This window comes from Molossus molossus, unplaced genomic scaffold (assembly GCF_014108415.1).
Source record: "Molossus molossus isolate mMolMol1 unplaced genomic scaffold, mMolMol1.p scaffold_m16_p_9, whole genome shotgun sequence".
Lineage (NCBI taxonomy): Eukaryota > Metazoa > Chordata > Mammalia > Chiroptera > Molossidae > Molossus > Molossus molossus.
In genome coordinates, this window is record NW_023425403.1 from 108,868,665 (window position 1) to 108,887,877 (window position 19,213).

At 45.3% G+C, this 19,213-nt stretch overlaps 1 protein-coding gene across 1 annotated transcript in view; it reads right to left on the reverse strand.

Moving 5' to 3' along the window:
• Positions 1–19,213, reverse strand: part of FREM2 (FRAS1 related extracellular matrix 2) — a 261,505-nt gene that overhangs the window by 112,186 nt on the left and 130,106 nt on the right. Inside the window, exons 3-6 of the mRNA XM_036250166.1 lie at positions 17,931–18,077; positions 17,090–17,320; positions 5,368–5,493; positions 4,581–4,832 (exon numbers count right to left, since the gene is read on the reverse strand). Of these exons, the coding sequence (XP_036106059.1) occupies positions 4,581–4,832; positions 5,368–5,493; positions 17,090–17,320; positions 17,931–18,077 (756 nt within the window). The remainder of the gene's footprint in view (positions 1–4,580; positions 4,833–5,367; positions 5,494–17,089; positions 17,321–17,930; positions 18,078–19,213) is intronic.

Consider the following 19,213-nt stretch of genomic DNA (forward strand, 5'->3'; position numbering starts at 1 on the left):
TGTTTCAGACATGAGAAACAAAAGAAAAAATAAGCAATTGGGACTACCTGAAGCTAAAAAAAATTATACAGTAAAGCAATCCATTGACAAAATGAAAAGAGAAGATACATAAAGTGAGAAGATATTTGCCAATGATACATTTGACAAGGGGTTAATATCCAAATATATAAAGAACTCATGCAGCTGAAAAGTCAAACAATCCAATTAAAAAATGGGCAGAGGAAGTAGACATTTCTTCAAAGAAGACACACAAATGGGCAATATGAAAAATTGCTAATCCACAAGGAAAAAGAAATCAAAACCACAGTGAGATATCACCTCACAACTGTCAGAATGAGAATAAATTCCAAAATTATAAATAGAAACGCCATATGACCCAGCAATCTCACTTCTGGGTTTTTATCTGGAAAAAACCTAAAACACTAACTAAGAAAAATATATATGTACCCCTATGTTCATTGCAGCATCATTTATAATGGTCAAGATATAAAATAAACTTAATTCATAGACATCTGGATAAAGAAGAAGTTGTCCATATATACAATAGAATATTACTTGACTGGACAAAAAAATAAAATCTTACCATTTATGACAACATAGATGGACCTAAAGGGTATTATGGTAAGTGAAATAAGTCCAACAGAGTAGACAAATAATATATGATTTCAGTTACATATGGAATATTAAAAATAAAATAAATGAATAAAAAACAGAATCCAACACATAGATAGATACAAAGAGGATGGGAAAATGACTGGATGAAAAGGGCAATGGATTAATATATACAAATTGCCATTTATAAAAGCAGTCAAGGGGGTGTAAGGCAAAGCATTAGGAATATAGTCAATAGTAATGTAATGACTCTGTACAGTGTCTAATGAGTACTAGACTTATTGGGGTAATCGCTTGGTAGGTTATATAAATGCCTAATCACTGTGTTGCAAACCTGAAATTAATATAATATTGTATGTCAATTATAATTAAAAAATAATAAAATCTTTTAAAAGTAAGTAAAATTGAAAAAAAATCCCATTTTAAAATTATATCAAAAAGAATAAAATACCCAGGAATAAATTTTTTTATTTTTTTTTATCCTCACCCAAGGACATTTTTCCATTTTTTGTTCAGGTAGAGTGGGAGGGAGAGAGAGGAACAGAGAGAGAGAGAGAAACATCGATGTGAAAGGAACACATTGAGTGGCTGCCACCCGCACAACCAACCAGGGCTGGGGACAAACTGCAACCGAGGTACATGCCCTTAGCGGGAACCGAACCCGGGTCTCTCAGGACCGCAGGCTGACGCTCCAACCTCTGAGCCAAACCGGCCAGGGCTCCCAGGAATAAATTTAACCAAGTAAGTAAAAGACCAGTCCACTGATACCATACGACACGTATGAAAGAAATTGAAGAAGACACAAACAAGTGGAAAGATATTCTATTGTCACAGATCACAATAATTAATTTTGTAAAATGTCCACACTAGTCAATGAAATCTACAGATTCAATGTAATTGCTATTGAAATTCCAATGGCTTTTTTTCCCTCACAGCAATGGAACAAACAATTCTAAAATTTTCATGGTATCACAAAGTCCCCAAATTGCCAAAGCAATCTTGGGAAAGTAGAACAAAACTGGAGGCTTCATGGTGCCTGAATTAAAACTATACTGCAAAGCTATTGTAACCAAAACAGTATGGTACTGGCATAAAAACAGACGCATAGACCAATAGGACGGAATGGAGAACCCGGAAATAAACCCACACATATGTGGTCAATTAATTTATAACAAAGTAGCCAAGAATATACAAGGAGAAAAGGACAGTCTCTTCAATAAATGGTTGTGGGAAAACTACTAGGAAAATAATGAAACTGAAAATCATCTTACGTGATACACAGGAATTAGCTGAAATTGGATTAAAGGCTTGAATGTTACAGCTTGTTACAACATGGAGGGACCTAGAGAGTAGTGTGCTAAGTGAAATAAGCCAGTCAGAGAAAGGCAAGTACCATGACTTCTAATGAACAAAATAAACTAACAAAATGGAGACAGACTCGTGGACACAGGAACAGACTGGCAGCTGTCCCAAGGGAGGGAGTTGGGTGAGAAGGGTGAAGGGATTAAGCAAAGAAAAATAAAGGAAAGACTCATGGGCACAGACCACAGTATGGTGATTGCCAAAGGGAAGGGAAGAAGGAGAAGTAGAAGGTGAAGATGGATAAATGGTGAGGGAAGGAGACATGACTTTGGGGGTAAACATACAATATGATATACAGACAATGTACCGTAAATTATATATCTGAAACCTGTATAATTTTATTACCCATTGTCACCCCAATAAATTCAATAAAAATATAAATAAACTAAAAGAAAGAGAGTATTCAAGGCAAGACTTGAAACTGTAAAAACCAGAAGAAAACAGGCAGCACACCTTTGACATGGGTCTTAGCTGTGATTTTTTGGATACGATTCCAAGAGCAAAAGTAACCAAAGCAATAATAAAAAAGTGGGATTTCATTAAACTAAAATCTTCAGCACACCAAAGGATACCATCAACAAAGTAAAAGAGCAACTCACGAAATGGAATAAAATATTTGCAAAACATATATCTGATAAGAAGTTAACAACCAAAATATTTATATAAAAAACTCATATAACTAAATAGCAAAATACCCCAAACAATGTGTTTTAGAAAACGGGTAGAAGATTTGAATAGCCATTTGACAGAAAAGACATACAAATGGCCAAAAGAAAGCTCAATCTCACTAATCACCAGGGCAATGCAAATCAAAGCACAGTGAGATATCATCTCAAACATTCTTTACAATAGCCAAGATATAAAAACAACCTAAGCGTTGATAGATGGATGAATGCATTTTAAAAATGTGGCATATATACACAACAGAATATTATTCATTAAAAAAATAATAATAAAAAGGAATCTAGCTAATTGCAACAACATGCATGGGCCTTGAGGGCATTGTGCTGAGGAAATCAGAAAAGACAAATAGCAAATGATCTCACTTGTGTGTGAAATCTAAAAAGGAAAAAAAAAAAAAAAGCTCATTGATGCAGAAAAGAGATGTTTTGGTTGCTGGAGGCAGGAGGTGGGGGTGGGCAAAATGGGTAAAGCAGGTTAAAAGGCACCGACTTAGTTATAAATTAGTCATGGGGATGTAATACGGTGAGTATACTTAATAACACTGTTTTAAATGTTTGAAAGTTGCTGATAGTATTTAATAGTTACTAAATCTTGAACATTCTCTTCAGAAGGAATAGAAGGATTTTTGGAACGATGCATGGCGAGGGACGTTAACTACACTTACTGTGTTGGTCATTTCCCAATATCTACAAACACTGAATCATTATGTTGCACACCTGAAACTAATGTAATGCTATATGTCAATTATACCTCAATAACAATATTTTTCTTTATTTTCCCCTCATATGCATCCCATAGCAATCTCATGGGAAAAAAATTTTCCCAACAAAACAAACTGAAATAAATTTTTCATAGATTCCATTTTAAACCTTAAATGTTAAATCCATTCAGATCTTTCTTTCTATATTAATAAAAATAGTGAGAATGTCGATGGGCATTCAGAGTGGATTTTAGTTCTATTTTGGGGTACATTCAAAGAGCAGTTGAATTTGAAATAAAACTTCTGTATTTACTTAAATATACAACAGAATTATTGTATTAAACTAGAAAATCCAAAGCAACCTTTAAATGTCTTAGAGTAGTGTATACATGGAGGGTATTGTCTAAATTTGAGGCAAACACTTCCTGAGTTTTAAGGTAACTTCAGATTAAAGTCTTTTGAGTCTTAATCCAGCTTTTCCCGAACCAAAAAATTGGCCCTACCAGTTCCTCCTCTTCTGTCTCCCACGAGGATAGTTTTAAGAGGGAAAAGGAAAATATTCACGTCCCGGGAGAGTCCTCTCTAGGTTCACCTCTCACTTTTCCCACCAGATCCCTCACAATCTTCCTCTTGTTCTCTCATTTCTCAGAAGAAAGAACAAGTGTTTCCAGAACAAGGCACATGAAGACTCCCTTTTCTATGCAGGAGGGACGGTCTGGTACAAATGCCATTTCCCTGCGGGAGAGCAGTCTGGGGAGCACCCTATTTGGGGGGTCCGAGATGCCCACTGTGCTTAATCTTCCATGTGTGTATTACCTTGCTAATTAATCGTTTAACAGCCTCGAGGCGATGGGCTCCTTTGAAACGCGAGTTCAAACGCGGGGGTTCAAGTGACCCCACAGGCTTTCAGAGCAGAGCCAAACCCACGCCCCGAGGCCCAGCTGCTCCGAGCGGCCTCCGCGCCATCACCTTGGCAAAGTCCACCACCCGCGGGGAGCGCACGACAGAAACTGCACAGAGGGGCGAGCCACACGGGTGTGACCCCGCCCTTTCAAACCCTGAACCTAAGAAAGACCCGTCGTGCGAGGCAGCCCACCCGCAATGCCGTCACGCGGGACACCCAAGCGCCGGGGGACGCGCCGGGGGACGCGCCGGAGACCTTCGCGCGGCCAGGAAGCTGCGCCCCGGCCGCCGGCCGCGAGGGGTCAGCGCGCGGTCCTACCGTCGTCCTCGTCGGGGAGGATGGTCACCCGCGCGCCGGGGAACTCGGAGCCCACGCGGCCGCCCATGGGCATGCTCAGCAGCACGCGGAACGTCTCCTCCTCCTCGTACAGGGAGTCGTCGATGACCAGGACCCTGCAGGCCTTCTCGCGCTCCTGCTTGTCGAAGCGCACGACGCTGGTGTGGTCCTCGGGCCGCGAGATGTAGTCGGAGTAGGACAGGACGGACGTGGGCACGGTGCCGCTGGCCGTTCCTGGGGCACAGAGAACACACAATGTGTTTCTTTATGGATTTCGGAGAGAGGGGAAGGGGGAGGGAGAGAGAACATGGCCTGGCCGCCTCCTGCACGCCCCCCACTGGGGATCGGGCCCACAACCTGGCATGTGCCCTGACCGGGATCCAACTGGCGACCTCTTGGTGCAGGGTGGACGCTCAACCACTGAGCCACACCGGCTGGACAATGTTTTCTATTGTTTTTTAATAATTGCTCCATTCTCCTTGGGCAGCCTTGGGCGGAGGACGGGGCGGGGGCTTCGGGTTCTTGCCACCCATGAGCACTGCGTAGGCAGCCACCTGGGTCAGGTGTTCCAGCCAGCGGCCGCAGGGACCCCCCAGGTCCTCTTGGAGGGACCCTCCAAGGTGCAGCAGGGAAGGAAGACTTCCGGATCATTGCTTTTTATTTTCCCCATGAAAATTATAATGATAAAATATACTTCTCAAAGCATGATGTTCCCTCTCCAACATGTTAAAGGGGCTTATTTGTGCCTCGGGGGGGCAGGTCAGGCTACCTTGTTGGGTGTAGCAGAGCACCATCAGCTCCTGGCTGACGTCCCCACTTCTCCGGATGGGGATGAACAGCTCACCAACATCCTCCTCAACGGAGTATTCCGACTGGGGAATAAATACCGTTGATTCTAAGGAAAAACAAAAAATAAAAAAACAATCCATCATCATTATTTCTATCTGACCTTCTTATCTCTGAAACAATCCTACAGACATTAAAATCGCTCTAATAATTGACCCCCCCCAACTCCTCGCATATTCTTTTAGAATAACAGTGTGAGGAGAGGGGAGAAGTTGGTATATATCGTGCAGGAGTTGGGCGGGTGAATTCCTCACCTAGACATAAAATCAGCATCGGTTGTATCTACAGGATGTGTTCTTGGCACTAATCAACACCTTTCAACTGAGTATTCAAATTTTAGAGTTGGAAGAAGCCTCAGAAGGCGTGTTGTCTCGCCTCTTACCTTATAAATGAGAAGACTTGGACTCATAGAGTGGAATTTATTTGTCAAGAACTCTTCCTGGTAGGTAAGGATTTCAATTCAGACCTTGTTAAGTCTACTTACTATACTTGTGCTTCTAACCCCAAATGTGTTCCTTTTAAATGAAAAAACAAACAAACAAACAAACAAACAAACAAACAAAAAGAACCACAGTTCAACACTTGGTTTCTTTGTTTGTTGTTTTTAAAATAGAAGTTCCACCAATCAGAAAGAATATATGCACCCCCGTGTTTATAGTGTTATAGGTCAATGAAAAGCTAGGAAAATTCTTGGACACATGGAATCGGGAAACTGAGTCAGGAAAATTAAACAAAGCCAAAAAGCTGTGCGGAAAGTATAAGGTAAGCAAGTACAGTCTTATCTCATCCCACTGTTTAAACAGAAAAACCAGCAGTCTTGGGATCTAATTGCCAGGTGCTCCTCATAAATTCTAGAAAAGCTATTACAAAGAAAAGGAGAGACCTTCAGAGTTAATCTGTACCAGGCTCTCTAGCAGAGAAATTGAAATAAAAAACAACAACTTAAAGACAGGAAGGTATATAAGGCAGAAATCCCCCAACCAACTTGCTGTTCAGAGTAGCTGAGAGCCCGCCTGCGCTCCATAAACCAGATGTGTAGGCTTGCGTGCCTTGCTTCTTTAATCAATGTGCACGCTTTAATGTTTTGTTTTTTTAAATAAATTGGCTGTATCACAATGCAACCATCTGGAGTCATTCATTTAAATTCATGGATATGAGCATGACAAGAACCAAGGTGGAGACAGCCTCTCCCCCTGACTCAAGGGGCTCTCTGGTAACACCTTTCTGGGTCTCTGGGCTGCAAGGAGCAATAGCAGCACTATTTACAAGAGCTAAGGTCTGGAAACAGCCCAAGTGTCCACCAGTAGACGAGTGGATAAAAAAGCTGTGGTACATGTACACAATGGAGTACTATGCAGCTGTAAAAAAGAAAGATCTTTTACCCCTTAAGAGGACATGGAGGGACCTGGAGAATATTTTGCTGAGCAAAATAAGCCAATTAGAGAAAGACAATTATCACATGATTTCACTTATATGTGGAATCTAATGATCAAAATAAACTGAAGACAAAATAGGTCCAGAGACAGGGAAGCAGGGACCAGATTGATAGGTCTCAGAGGGAAGGGCATGGGGCTAGGAAGAGATTAACCAAAGAACTTATACGCAGATACGCACAACCAATCAACCCAGACAACAGTGAGGTGAAGGCCTGAGATGGGGGCGGGGCAAAGGGAGGAAATCTGTCATACTCTCAATAATAAAGATAAATAAAAAATAAAGACAATGGAATTTGTCTAAAACAATAAAATAATAGTTCCTTTGTAATTCATAATTTCTTTTTATCAGCTGTAAGAAACAAATCTATGGTTTCCTTTCTCCCCTGGAGAAATGATAATAACAATAACACAAGTATACTATATGATATTTATATAAAATTCAACAATTCATTTTTAAGGTGTTTGAAAGGGACACTAAATGATAAAAATGGCAGAAATCGTTGAAAAAAATACTGTTCAATGTAAAACTACGTTTGGTTCAACCAAACATTTGGTTCAATAGTTTGACATAATAACCCCCAAACAGATACTTTGGTATTTGCAAGGAGTCTGTTTCCCCTAAAGTCTCATATATACACAGAACATACTTCATTTTTTTATTTTTTTAAGACAGTAAGTTCTTCTGATGATTACAAAAGAACACTGGGATTCTGACAGAGCAATTTAAAAAATGACACCAGTAAAACATCTGCGGATATAAGATTTGATAACGAATCATTCATTTATCAAACATTGATTGGGTGTCTTCTATCTGCCAGACACTGTATTCAAAACAGAGGATGTGGCCCGGCCAGTGGGGCTCAGTGGTTGAGCGTCGACCCTGCACCAAGAGGTCACCAGTTCGATTCCCAGTCAGGGCACATGCCCAGGTTGTGGGCCCGATCCCCAGTGGGGGGCATGCAGGAGGCGGCCAGTCGATGTTCTTTCATCGATGTTTCTCTCTCTCTCTCCCTCTCCCTTCCTCTCTCTCTCTAAAATCAATAAAGAAAAAATATTTTAAAAAATAAAAGAGGAAGAGTGGGATGATTCTCTCTCCAAGCGCAGCGCCGAATAAAGGCCGTGCGAGCAGACGGCACGCAGGTGGCTGACGTCAGCCGGGAGGAAGGCCTCTCTCCAGTAGCCTGACCTTGGACTCCAGCCTCCAGAATGATGACAAGTACATATCGGCCCCAGTTTGTGACATTTTGTTCTGCAGCCACAGCTGATCAAAACGGAACTGATCATGCACAGTATTTATTCCGTATTGCTCATCTGTACTGGTCATGTTTGTTTTTTTCAAGTAAGTTACTTAGAAAAGTCCCACCTATGGGATTTTCACTTAATACCTTGAATACCTGAGCTTCGGTTTCTCCTACACCGTGTGGCCCGTGCAGGTTTAATTAAACCAGCCGAGGCTTCTCGCTAGTCCAACAGGGTTAAGTGCTAAATAAAGGAGAAAGTGGGGTGGCCAGAGCTTCCCTTGGCTTCGGAGCCCACTCCTGCCCCTGGTGTGACTGTGACACACGGGGCCAGCGGCAGGTGGAGGCCTCGGTTTACTGCTCCTGGAGAAATGTGTGGTCTGTGGGAGAAAAACTAGAAAAGGAGCAAAGCAGCCAATCTTCCCTGGTGCACCTGCCGATTACCATTATTCTTCAACGTCACTTCTCATACCCTACATAGTCTTCAAGTAAGCCTCGCTGTTTACGTGTGAAGTCCTGAAAAGTAGCATTTTTATATTATCCTTATAAATGACAAGCTCATGTGTATGGAGTCCCTACCATTTGCTAAGCCCCAATCCAAACACTCTACCTGTATCAGCCAGTTTTATTTTATTCGGGTAAGACTATTGCGACTGTCCTTTGACGCCTGAGAAGTGAGGTACACAAGGTGAGGTGACCCGTGGAGGTGGGGCTGGCCGATGGCGGTGCTGGGGTTTGAACCCGAGGAGCCAGAGCTCAAGCTCAGAGCTGCTCCTAAAAGAAGAACCCTCGGGGCCTCAGGGAGCAGCATTCCTCACGCGGGGAGCAGGAAAAGGTTGCATCTTGATGACAGAAAGATCTGAGGCACAGCTGAGTCAGAGGTGCAGGCTCAGCGGAGGCAGAAAACAGGGGCAGACGCCTGAGGATTCTCGTAAAGGCCAGTGTGCTTAAAAGAACCGTCCCTGCATAGATCACACACACACTTTTATCTACATGCATGGCAACGGCACGCAGAAGTATATCGGGTGTATAACATACATGTTAATGACATTACAAAGTAGTCTGCAAGAGTACCTGTGTGCAGCATGCCCACGTGCGCAGGTAACACCTGTCTAATCTAACACGGAAGGTGCACCGTGCTGAGTGCTACTGGCGCATTAGACGGGGGTGCACAGTCTCCACGAAGGTGTCCCCGACAAAGCAGGGCTGGGGTATAAGGCAGCCACCTGCGCAGGGAGGAAATGAGAGCCCATGGACACAGGGGCGACAGCGTCATCCTCTCAGACGGGAGGGGCACCGCACAGACCCTGGGAGACTGCACATCCCCGTCTCTAAATCGCTAACTTGGAGGAAGAGAACCTGTGTGACGTTTGTGGCTCCAGACCCGTTTTGTTTGTCCTGGAGACAGCGCTGATTGAAGCAAGCGCCTCGGTTTCATCCGGCCCGGGGCGGGCTGTACCGAGGGCTCCCCCCGCAGCTGCTGCTGTTATTTTTAGGTCTAACTGCTGCGGCTCAGGCGAAAAAATGACTTCTGTTCTCAGGGATAAAGCAGCTGTAGCCCATTCGAGAGGGACTATTCAGACGAAAAACTCTTTTCAGTCACACGGAGCAGATTTAACAAAACAGGCTGTTCAGCGTTTGATGGAACAAAATAGTTTCCACATTTCTTTTAGTGCAGAACTAGGAGGGGAAGGAAAACGCAGGCATGGCTCAAGGCACCGAGTGCTCTTCCTTTTAAAACTGTTTGGCACATCGCAACACGACCGGGGGACATTCCGGTACAGCTTCAGGCTACGGTGGTGCCCGAGACTGTCCAGCAAGTGGAAGTGAATGCTGGCTTTGTCCCTGCTCTGTCTGCACTCGGACCGTCCTGTGATACCTCGGAAACAGACACAGTGATATTGGCTAATATCAATGGGGCCTTGGAAAAGAGACGGATGAGAATAATGAAAACCTATCTAAAGAGCATGATAAGGATCATAAGTTCCACAGATTACTCCTTTGCACGAGGCAGACGCGTTAGCTAGAGTGATTCTCCGGGAACTCTTGGTCTGCATCACGAAATGCTTTTATTGTGCAAATATAGAAACTTTCAGAAAGTTTTAAATCACCAAAAGAGTTTTATTTTGCACCATTTTTTTTCCTAACCCGCCTTAGGATTTCAGAAACTGTGTGCTATACTTGTAACAAGCGTTTTGTTGCGTGGTTGTTTTCAACAAAGACTTTTTTGTTTCTCCTAAGATGATGAGTTCTATAGAAGTCAAAAAGAAATGAGCTTTGACACTCAATGAAGTTGAAGGTCTTGCATACGGTGTTTAAAAAATATATTTTTTTCTTTGTTGGTTTGAGTGAGGGGGAGAGAGAGATAGAGAGAGAAACATTGATGAGAGAGAACATCGATTGGCCTCCTGCATGCCCCCCACTGGGGATCGAGCCCACATCCTGGGCATGTGGGGTTCGAACCGGCAACCTCTTGGTGCATGGGTTGATGCTTAACCACTGCACCACATGGGCTGAGCACATACGGGTTGTTGTTTTTTTTTTAATCCTCACCCGAGGACATTTTTTCGATATTTTGTTCAGAGTTGGGGGGGGGAGAGAAACATCGATGTGAAAGGGACACATCAAGTGGCTGCCACCCACACGACCCAACCAGGGCCGGGGACAAACTGCAACCGAGGTACGTGCCCTTAGCGGGAACCGAACCCGGGACTCTCTGGATCGCAGGCCGACGCTCTAACCGCTGAGCCAAACCGGCCAGGGCCCGCTTTTTAATTATTTATTTCTCTGCCATCAGCTGCAGTTGACTATCATTTCACTGATTCCAGACTTTTAATTTTGGCAGGATTGGTTAGTCACTGATGTCCCTGCCAATGGTATACAATTTTAAAAATAATAATTCATGTTTGGATTTCATAAAATGTCTTCTGAATTGTATCTTGTAAAACAGGTCTGGTTTAGAATGAGCCCATGCTAATCAGACGTTTGCAGATACTTCAAGTGCACAAATGAAATAGTTGCATAAAATACTTTCAGGCTTTAGATATCCGTGCCGGGTATCCGTACTTAAATACTCCTGTTCGAGGTTGTGTTCCAATAATGTACATAAAACTCAATTCACTCTGTTTCTTAATCACCTAAAGTGAAAAAAAAAAAAAAGGATGGGATTTTTATATCAACTACATGTGAGCTCTTGCATATTTTACTTGTAAAGGGAATGAACTATGCAATATGAATTAATATTTATAGGCTTCTGCGACTGGGCAGAGATGGTATAATTTTTGACAGCTGGGGAACCTAATGTACAGGAAGTTCAGAATCTTTATTCCAGGTTAGATTCTTCCCACATGGGTGTGGATTGGTCCCTTGTCAGGACATTTCACTCTGTATTGTTAATTGTAACATGTTGGTACAGTGTAATCATCTAATTATAGGACTGGGCGGGGTGAGCGTGTCTCTTCCCTTAGCACCTTATCCTTGCTCTTGGCGGACGTCCTAGCAGGGAGCAGACGGTAGACGTTTGCCAACATACAGATACATTATGCAAGGGCTGACTGGTCTCCTGTCTTTCTAGAACTGTCCCTCCCGCCCCCATCCTAATACATGTGAGGCTCGCTATACAAGGAGAAAAGAGAAAAGACGAAAAAGAGAAGAAGTTCCTTTGTTATTCTTCTGTTTGTGTTTCGCAGCGACGAGAAGAGGTACATGATGCTACTGTGGAAATCCACCTTGTACGGCTAAGCGCTGGCCCGATGAGCTGGGGGCCCCGAGCTGCAAGAATTTCGGAGCCCGAGACCCGTTTGCAAGCGGACACATAACTGCACAGGTCTAGGCCTGCGCTGTGAACCTCCTCCTGCTGCGTCCGTCTCAGATGGGTATTCGGGGATGACAGGCCTTGGCATCCTGGGAACCGTGCCATCCTTGGCCTGCGGAATGACCTTTCTGAACTCCATGGTGTGGGCACAAAGACACCCTGTGATCAGTCTCACCAGCAGTAACCGCGCAGGCAGAGCTGACCCCAGATCCCTGCCGGGCAGGGCATGCTGGGTGGTGACACCGCGGCATGTAACTTCTTTAGAGAAAGGGATCTCTGTGCCTCAAGCAAACCCTGCCCATCGTGTCTGTGCCCCTGGTTAGCACAGCTCTGAAAAGCCTCTTCCTCAGACCCCTCAGCAACGTGACCGCCCTCCAGAGCACACGGCCTGGTTCCTGATCCTGGGACCCAATTCCTACCTCGCTCCCCACCTGCTTTTCTCCTCACCTTCCCACCGGGATTTTTTTTTTTTTTTATCCTCACCGGAGGACACTTTTCCATTTTTTGTTCAGATAGAGTGGGAGGGAGAGAGAGGAAGAGAGAGAGAGAGAAACATCGACGTGAAAGGGACACATCGAGTGGCTGCCACCCGCACGACCAACCAGGGCCGGGGACAAACTGCAACCGAGGTACGTGCCCTTAGCGGGAACCGAACCCGGGTCTCTCCGGACCGCAGGCCGATGCTCTAACCGCTGAGCCAAACCGGCCAGGGCCCCACCGTGATTTCAAGTGTGTACACGAAACTGCAAAACCTCATTCTCTGTGGCGTCTGGATTCTTGCTCCCCAGCTCATCAGTGTGGCTCCAATGAGTTCTTATACAAATCCTTGACGCGTTTAGAAATTTCGTATGTCGACATGTACTTAACGTAGCCGGCAGGATTCTGAAGACGCCCACCCGAGACCACCCCTCAGACCCAGCCCTGGTGCTCGTACAGTTGGCCCTGCGTGAATAGGGGGTGCTCTCCCGGATTCCTGGGCCCCTGGCTTTGAGTCGCAGCTCCTAGTTCTGTCTCAGCTGCTCTCGGGACACCCTGGAGCCGGAGACTGCTGTTTGCTTTTAATCACAGTGCAGCTTAGCTACAGGGGACCTGTGGACAGAAGCCAGTGGTCGAAATGCTATGGGGTTCACGGAGGACACCCACTCCCTCACAGGAAGTGCGATCTGACCCGTCTCCGCCAATGCTAAGGAAAATCTAATGAAACCAACTAGCCTTGGGCGGAGACAAAAGGATTGCTCCCTTTCTCGGGTTCCTCGTGCAGAAAATGTGTCAGACACGTCCTGCCCTTGAAAATCCCTCCCGGCTGGAGCGCACCTGTGCGCACCTGTGAAGGAGGCAGACTGTGGAATCCACCGGAAACAGGGCGGGTGGCCACGGGAGTCAGGAGGGCACAGGAGGAAGGCCAACGCCATGACCACAAGGAGCGGAGTTTCCACGGGTGTCAACCCAGGAGACACATCCGGAGGGTGTGACCCAGAGACGTTAACCTCTCTGCTCACCAATCTGCTCTCCTTTTATTCTAGTGTTTCTCTTTGTACCACGGCCTCTAATTAATGCTACTGAATTTGTGGATTTACTCAAGAAAGGACGAACCCCAGTTGTCTAGGAAGTTGATACGATCACGGCAGAACTGTCCGTTCCCTCCTGACCCACCGTGTTTCTCTGAGTCGTAGGAAAAGCCCCTTCTCAGGCCTCATCTGTTCCAGACACAGACGTGGGCGTCCCAGCCCCTCTGACAGTGGGCGTGGGCTTGGACGGACCCTCTCTGGCTGGGGGGCGTCAGGATGGCAGGAGATGGGGCTCCACTCTGTCCACGGCCACCCCGGGAGTCAGGGTGAGGCCTGAGGGGCGCCGGCTCCCGTCAGTGTCTGCCTTCGAGGGGGGCTGTGTGTCCGCACATACGGCTGGGCCGCTCTTTGAGGAGCCGTGGTCCCCAACACCCCGAGGCCGGAGAGCTACCCCAGAGCATGTGTGAGGACGCCGAGTGTTACCTCAGGCTGAACAACCAAGCACCTAAGTGTGTTATGATTTTTACAGTGAATGTATAGATACTTATGTATGAAATAAAATAAAACACAGATACTTAGGTATTGAGGAAAATAGATACTTACGTACTGAATACAGATACTTATGTATTGAAGAAAACAGTCATTTAAAATCTTTACCTAAATCCTAACTATGTAATTTAAACAATAAAAGGGATAGACAGAGAGCATTATAGGAGTATAGTTAGAACATGTAAGACTATTAGACATATGCATGGATGTATAGGATTCTGTGTATGTGTAGAGAGTGTTTGTTAATTCTTTTAGTCTGAACCGTGGGAACCAAATGTTCTAAAACTTGTCACATGTGGACTTGAGGGCACCCTAGAGCATCAGGTGAAACACCTAAAACGGCACCTATGCGGACAAGGGAGTGAGGCAAAAGGAGCAGGAGAGAGTGTGTCTAATGTGGAAACACAGCATCTGGCCCACAGTACAGGCTCGGAGAGTTCAGTCATCACTGCCGATGCCCGTCACGGGTAAGGGAAGTACTGGGGCAGGTATGTACATACGTGCATCTAGTTATATAAACTGGCAAGTCAATTAAAACAGTTCCCAGCCCTGGCCGGTTTGGCTCAGCGGTTGGAGCGTCAGCCTGCGGTCCAGAGAGACCCGGGTTCGGTTTCCACTAAGGGCACGTACCTCGGTTGCAGTTTGTCCCCGGCCCTGGTTGGTCGTGTGGGTGGCAGCCACTCGATGTGTCCCTTCACGTCGATGTTTCTCTCTCTCTTTCTCTTCCTCTCTGTCCCTCCCGCTCTATCTGAACAAAAAATGGAAAGATGTCCTCGGGTGAGGATTAAAAACAAACAAACAGTTCCCAGCCTGAAGTTGATTATTGCGTCTTCTTGCTCCCGTGACACTCTGCTCGCACTAGGTTGTGCTGTGTCACAGTTCACCGCAGTCATTTCTTCACAGGGTCCCTTGCCCAGCAGGCCACGTGCCCTTGGACGGAAACGATGGCATCTCACCTTTGTATTCCTAAGACGTAGCGCTGTACCCAGCACAGGGGTGAGCCGGATACAGTTTTAATGCATGCATTTAAAAAAATCTCATAAAATGTACTGGAATTAATACCAGAGAGAGAGAGAGAGAGAGAGAGAGAGCACTATGGGCATAGTGGTTCCTGGGGCTGGTGCATTTACACATGAAGACTTACAAGACAGTGTAGAAAGAAACTCAAAATTTTGCGATAACTGAGAGGGTAATCATTTGCGTCCATTAGAAGAATTATTTAATCTCTTAAAATGTAACATCGCATTTGTGATATTAGAACTAAGAACAATATGTGCCTGTGCTTTACGTTTTCGAGAACCTTTCGTAAGGGGGCTGCCGCATGAGAAGCCTTTCTCTTATTTCGTGCGTCAGGACGGGAAACAAAAGCTGCTTGAGTTGGCTGAGGTCGTACCACAAGGTGGTAGAGTTGGGACTCAAACCCAGGTCTTGTAACTTCAAGACGGATGGTTTCAACAAGGCATGGAACATAGCAGTATCACGCAACACGTGAGTTGTCAGAGGAATGGTCACGGCCTAGAACAAAGAGCCCTGGCCTTCATCTAGAACATTCTAAGACAATGTAGATAGTCCAAGCATGAAATAAAGTTATGGAAAAGTCTTACTTGGTAGCTTGTAAGGAATGTGTGTGTGTGTGTGTGTGTGTTTTGTTTTTAATATCCAACCTCTCAAACCTATTATGGGTACAGGGTGCTGCTCAGGGCTGAGAAATAGGAAGGCACAGATGTGTTCATGGGTCTTATCCCCTAGAGTAAAGTATGGTGAGTATATCAATTGGAAAATAAAATATCAAGAAATGGCTTTAAATAAACTCCAATGAGTGAGCCCGTGTGCATGCATTCACTGCCCAGAGAAGAACCTCTGCTGTGTTCACACATACCCGACACGCAGGTCCGGAAGAACATTTAATTATTTACTCCTAGCTAACGCAGACACAATTAATGCAATTAAACGCTAACCGCCCCTTAACGAACATTGTAACCATAACCGAACTGCCTGTTTAATAAAGGCAGACATTCGGTGAAGCCACAGAGCCAGAGCTCACTTTCATCACCTCCGTCTCGTCACCAGAGATTTCCACAGGCGTCTCCATTTCATGCACTCGGTAGATTGTATCTTCACAGAACATTTAAGAGCTTTCTGCCTGATGAAACGAAGTAGCTGGCAGTGAAAAGAAAGTCAGGTCTGCCTGCTGACAGGATTTCAGCTTTGGAAGAGTCTTTCCAAGCCTGTTATAATGCCAGCCTTCCAAACCCATTCAGCCTTTGTGCCTCCCCCTGACTGCACCCAGACGAGCCGAGGCTGCAGAGGTACAGCGGAGGGGAAAGGTCAGGTTACACACCACAGCCGGGAGGCTCACTGCTCCCAACACCAGCCAGGAAGAGGTAAGCTGTTAGCAACCAGAGCAGATGCAAACACCAGGGCTGCAGGGTGGAGCGGATACTATGTAGCAAACCTGGAACCAAGTAGCCAAATGAAACATTTTGACTGGTGAAGGGATGAAGGAAACTTGAATAATTAACTGAAATATGGGGGAACAAATCAATGAAAAAAAAAAATCGTCTAATTCTTAAACGATCTGTTTAGAAGATCTTTTTTAAGACAATTAAAACACTTTACAAAGTAATGAGTTAGTTTAAGCAAAATGAGATGAACCCTGTTTTTCTAAAGGATAAAATTACAGGAAGAGTAAGAACATGTCGATAATCCTATGTTCGTTTATAGTTCATTTACTTGAAAAGATATATTTTCCTGCCCGGCTGGTGTGGCTCAGTGGTTGAGCATCGACCCTGCACCAAGAGGTCACCGATTCGACTCCCGGTCATGGCACATGCCCAGGTCGTGGGCCCGATCCCCAGTGGGGGGTGTGCAGGAGGCGGCCAATAGATGTTCTCTCTCATCGATGTTTCCATCTCTCTCCCTCTCCCTTTGTCTCTCTCAATTCAATAAATTCATTTTTGTGTTCCCTCTTCTATCAGCCTATCTGAGACTATCGAAAGTTTTCTCTATAGAAAAACCCAGACATTAAATTTAAACTTTCTTGATACAGTATTTTGTCATAAAAGCCCAACCCACAGTAGCAAGGCCGTGGCCGCCTTACCGTCTCCTGGGTCGATGATCTCCACCGTGGTGACGGCAGGGGCCTCCAGGGCGGCCAGCACGGGGCCCGAGAGCACCACCTGGAAGGTCTCCGACTGCTCGTGCTCCTCGTCGCTCAGGACGTGGACTCTCCACGTGGCCCGCGTCTGGCCTGGGTTGAACTGCACTTGCTTCTGCGCTTTGCCCTTGAAGTCTTTGTCCCTTTCCGCGGTCCCGTCTCGGGTGCCGATACCTTCACAGAACCACACAGGCACGCTTTTGGTTTCGTTTCTGTCGAACGACTAGGCTTGCCCTGTGAACTCTTCCTGCATTCCTTGGTTGAGCCGTGCAGAGTCGGCCCTGTTCGGATCCCCTGAGGTGGGTGCCTGGGGAGGGGCCCCCCGGGAGAGTGTGCCACTGTGGGTGTCGAGCGGTTCCTGGGTCTGTTCTGCCTCGGCCCCGCTGTGGTTCCACTGTAGATTCTTTAAGCTACGTTTGTGCTAGAACCTCCAAGATGGGTAAAAAATAAGGATTCCCTTTTTATAATGAACACATAGTATCTCCTGTGCGAGTGGTGCTAGTCTGCTTTGTTTATGGGCAATTACTGACAGAGAAAGGTCTTATGCAGGTTTGAGGAGGTATATATTTTTGTTCATAAGCCCTAGTTTTACAGATTTTGTCCTGGCGAGTTAGCCTTGACACAAATGTGAGGCGTGTTTCTTGAGGAGTGCAAGGACATTTAAATGTCAACGTCTCCTCGAGCTTTAAAACCAGGGCGGTGACTAAAAATATTTTAATCATCATAGTTTTGAACGTTTGCTAGAAAACTGGGATTTCGTGACAGAAGTGCACATTGAACTTACTTATAAATGAAGTCTCTCCCAAGTAACCTCTACGTTTCAGAACGACGTCCAGAAATTTGGATTCCTCGTTGATCAGGTAATACTCCTTTTCAAAGGAGATCCACGCCCAATTCAGGTGAAAATGCTGAGTGGGTAACTTGTTTCTGCCTGGAAGACAAAAATGTAAAGCACCAAATGAGTGCTTAATTGAACGAGTAACTTTAAATCGTCCCCAGACTCCTTAAATCAAGAATCACTCACTATAGCTACTTGGTTTGGGACACAGCTCTGGGAGGTGTACACATTGATGGCCCCCGTGTACATTGTTATGCACATACACCACAGCCGACATCATTCGTCACACCACCCCTCAATCTTTAGCAGGAGACACTGGCAAGGGGGGAGGAAGCGATTTCACTGAATCATAAAACCAAGTGTCCAAGTTGTAGGGTGACTTACTTCCCACAAGATGCCGCCGGGGAGCTCGGCTTTTCCACAGCGAAGGCGACAGGGCTTATTTGTGATGTGAAAACACACAGAACTTCACAGATTAACCTTTTCTGGTTGACTGAGCCATTGGGTGGAAGGCTTTAATTATAACCACTTAAGAAAAAACAAATATCGCAGCCCCCGCCACCCCGCTCCAAGATACTGCACTTCATTCCTGAGAACAAAAAGACAGCTCTTTTCATCCATTCCATCCCCCCGAAGATAAAGCCTCCCCCACCTCGCTGCCGACCTGGAGCCAGCTGCCTATCGGGGAAAGTAAACCTTGTGTGTGATCTTTCTAACGTGTACGTTGCTTCACGAGGTGAAAGAAACGAGTGGCGGTTATCAGTCGATCCCTTTGCACAGAACCTCCCCCTTCCTTTGATCTGTGCCAATTATTGCAGAGAAAGGTGCAGTTTATACATGAAGACATCAGTCATTTCTTTTAAGTCTTTCTGTAAAAATCTGGAAGAAAGGCCAACTAATAAACACAGCTACAAGCCCAGTTTCGATTCCAGCTTCCTCTCCTCCGAGTTCACCTTGAGAGAGCTACAGTGGAGAAGAACAAAAGACGACGGGGAAACACCAGGACTTTAATAAACTGATGACAAAACACGAGGGGAAACATTGTGAGTGAACAAAGGAGGGAACAAGTGTTCATCTTTGCTCAAAAGTTTAAAAATAAAAATTGAAGCGACTTTGCGTTATCAATTGGCTCATACTAAAGATTAAAAAGAATACCAGTGCAGCCAAGATTCTGTAGGAAAATTGGTTTTCTTGTTTATTGTTGTGTATTCTTCTATATTTCCATGCTG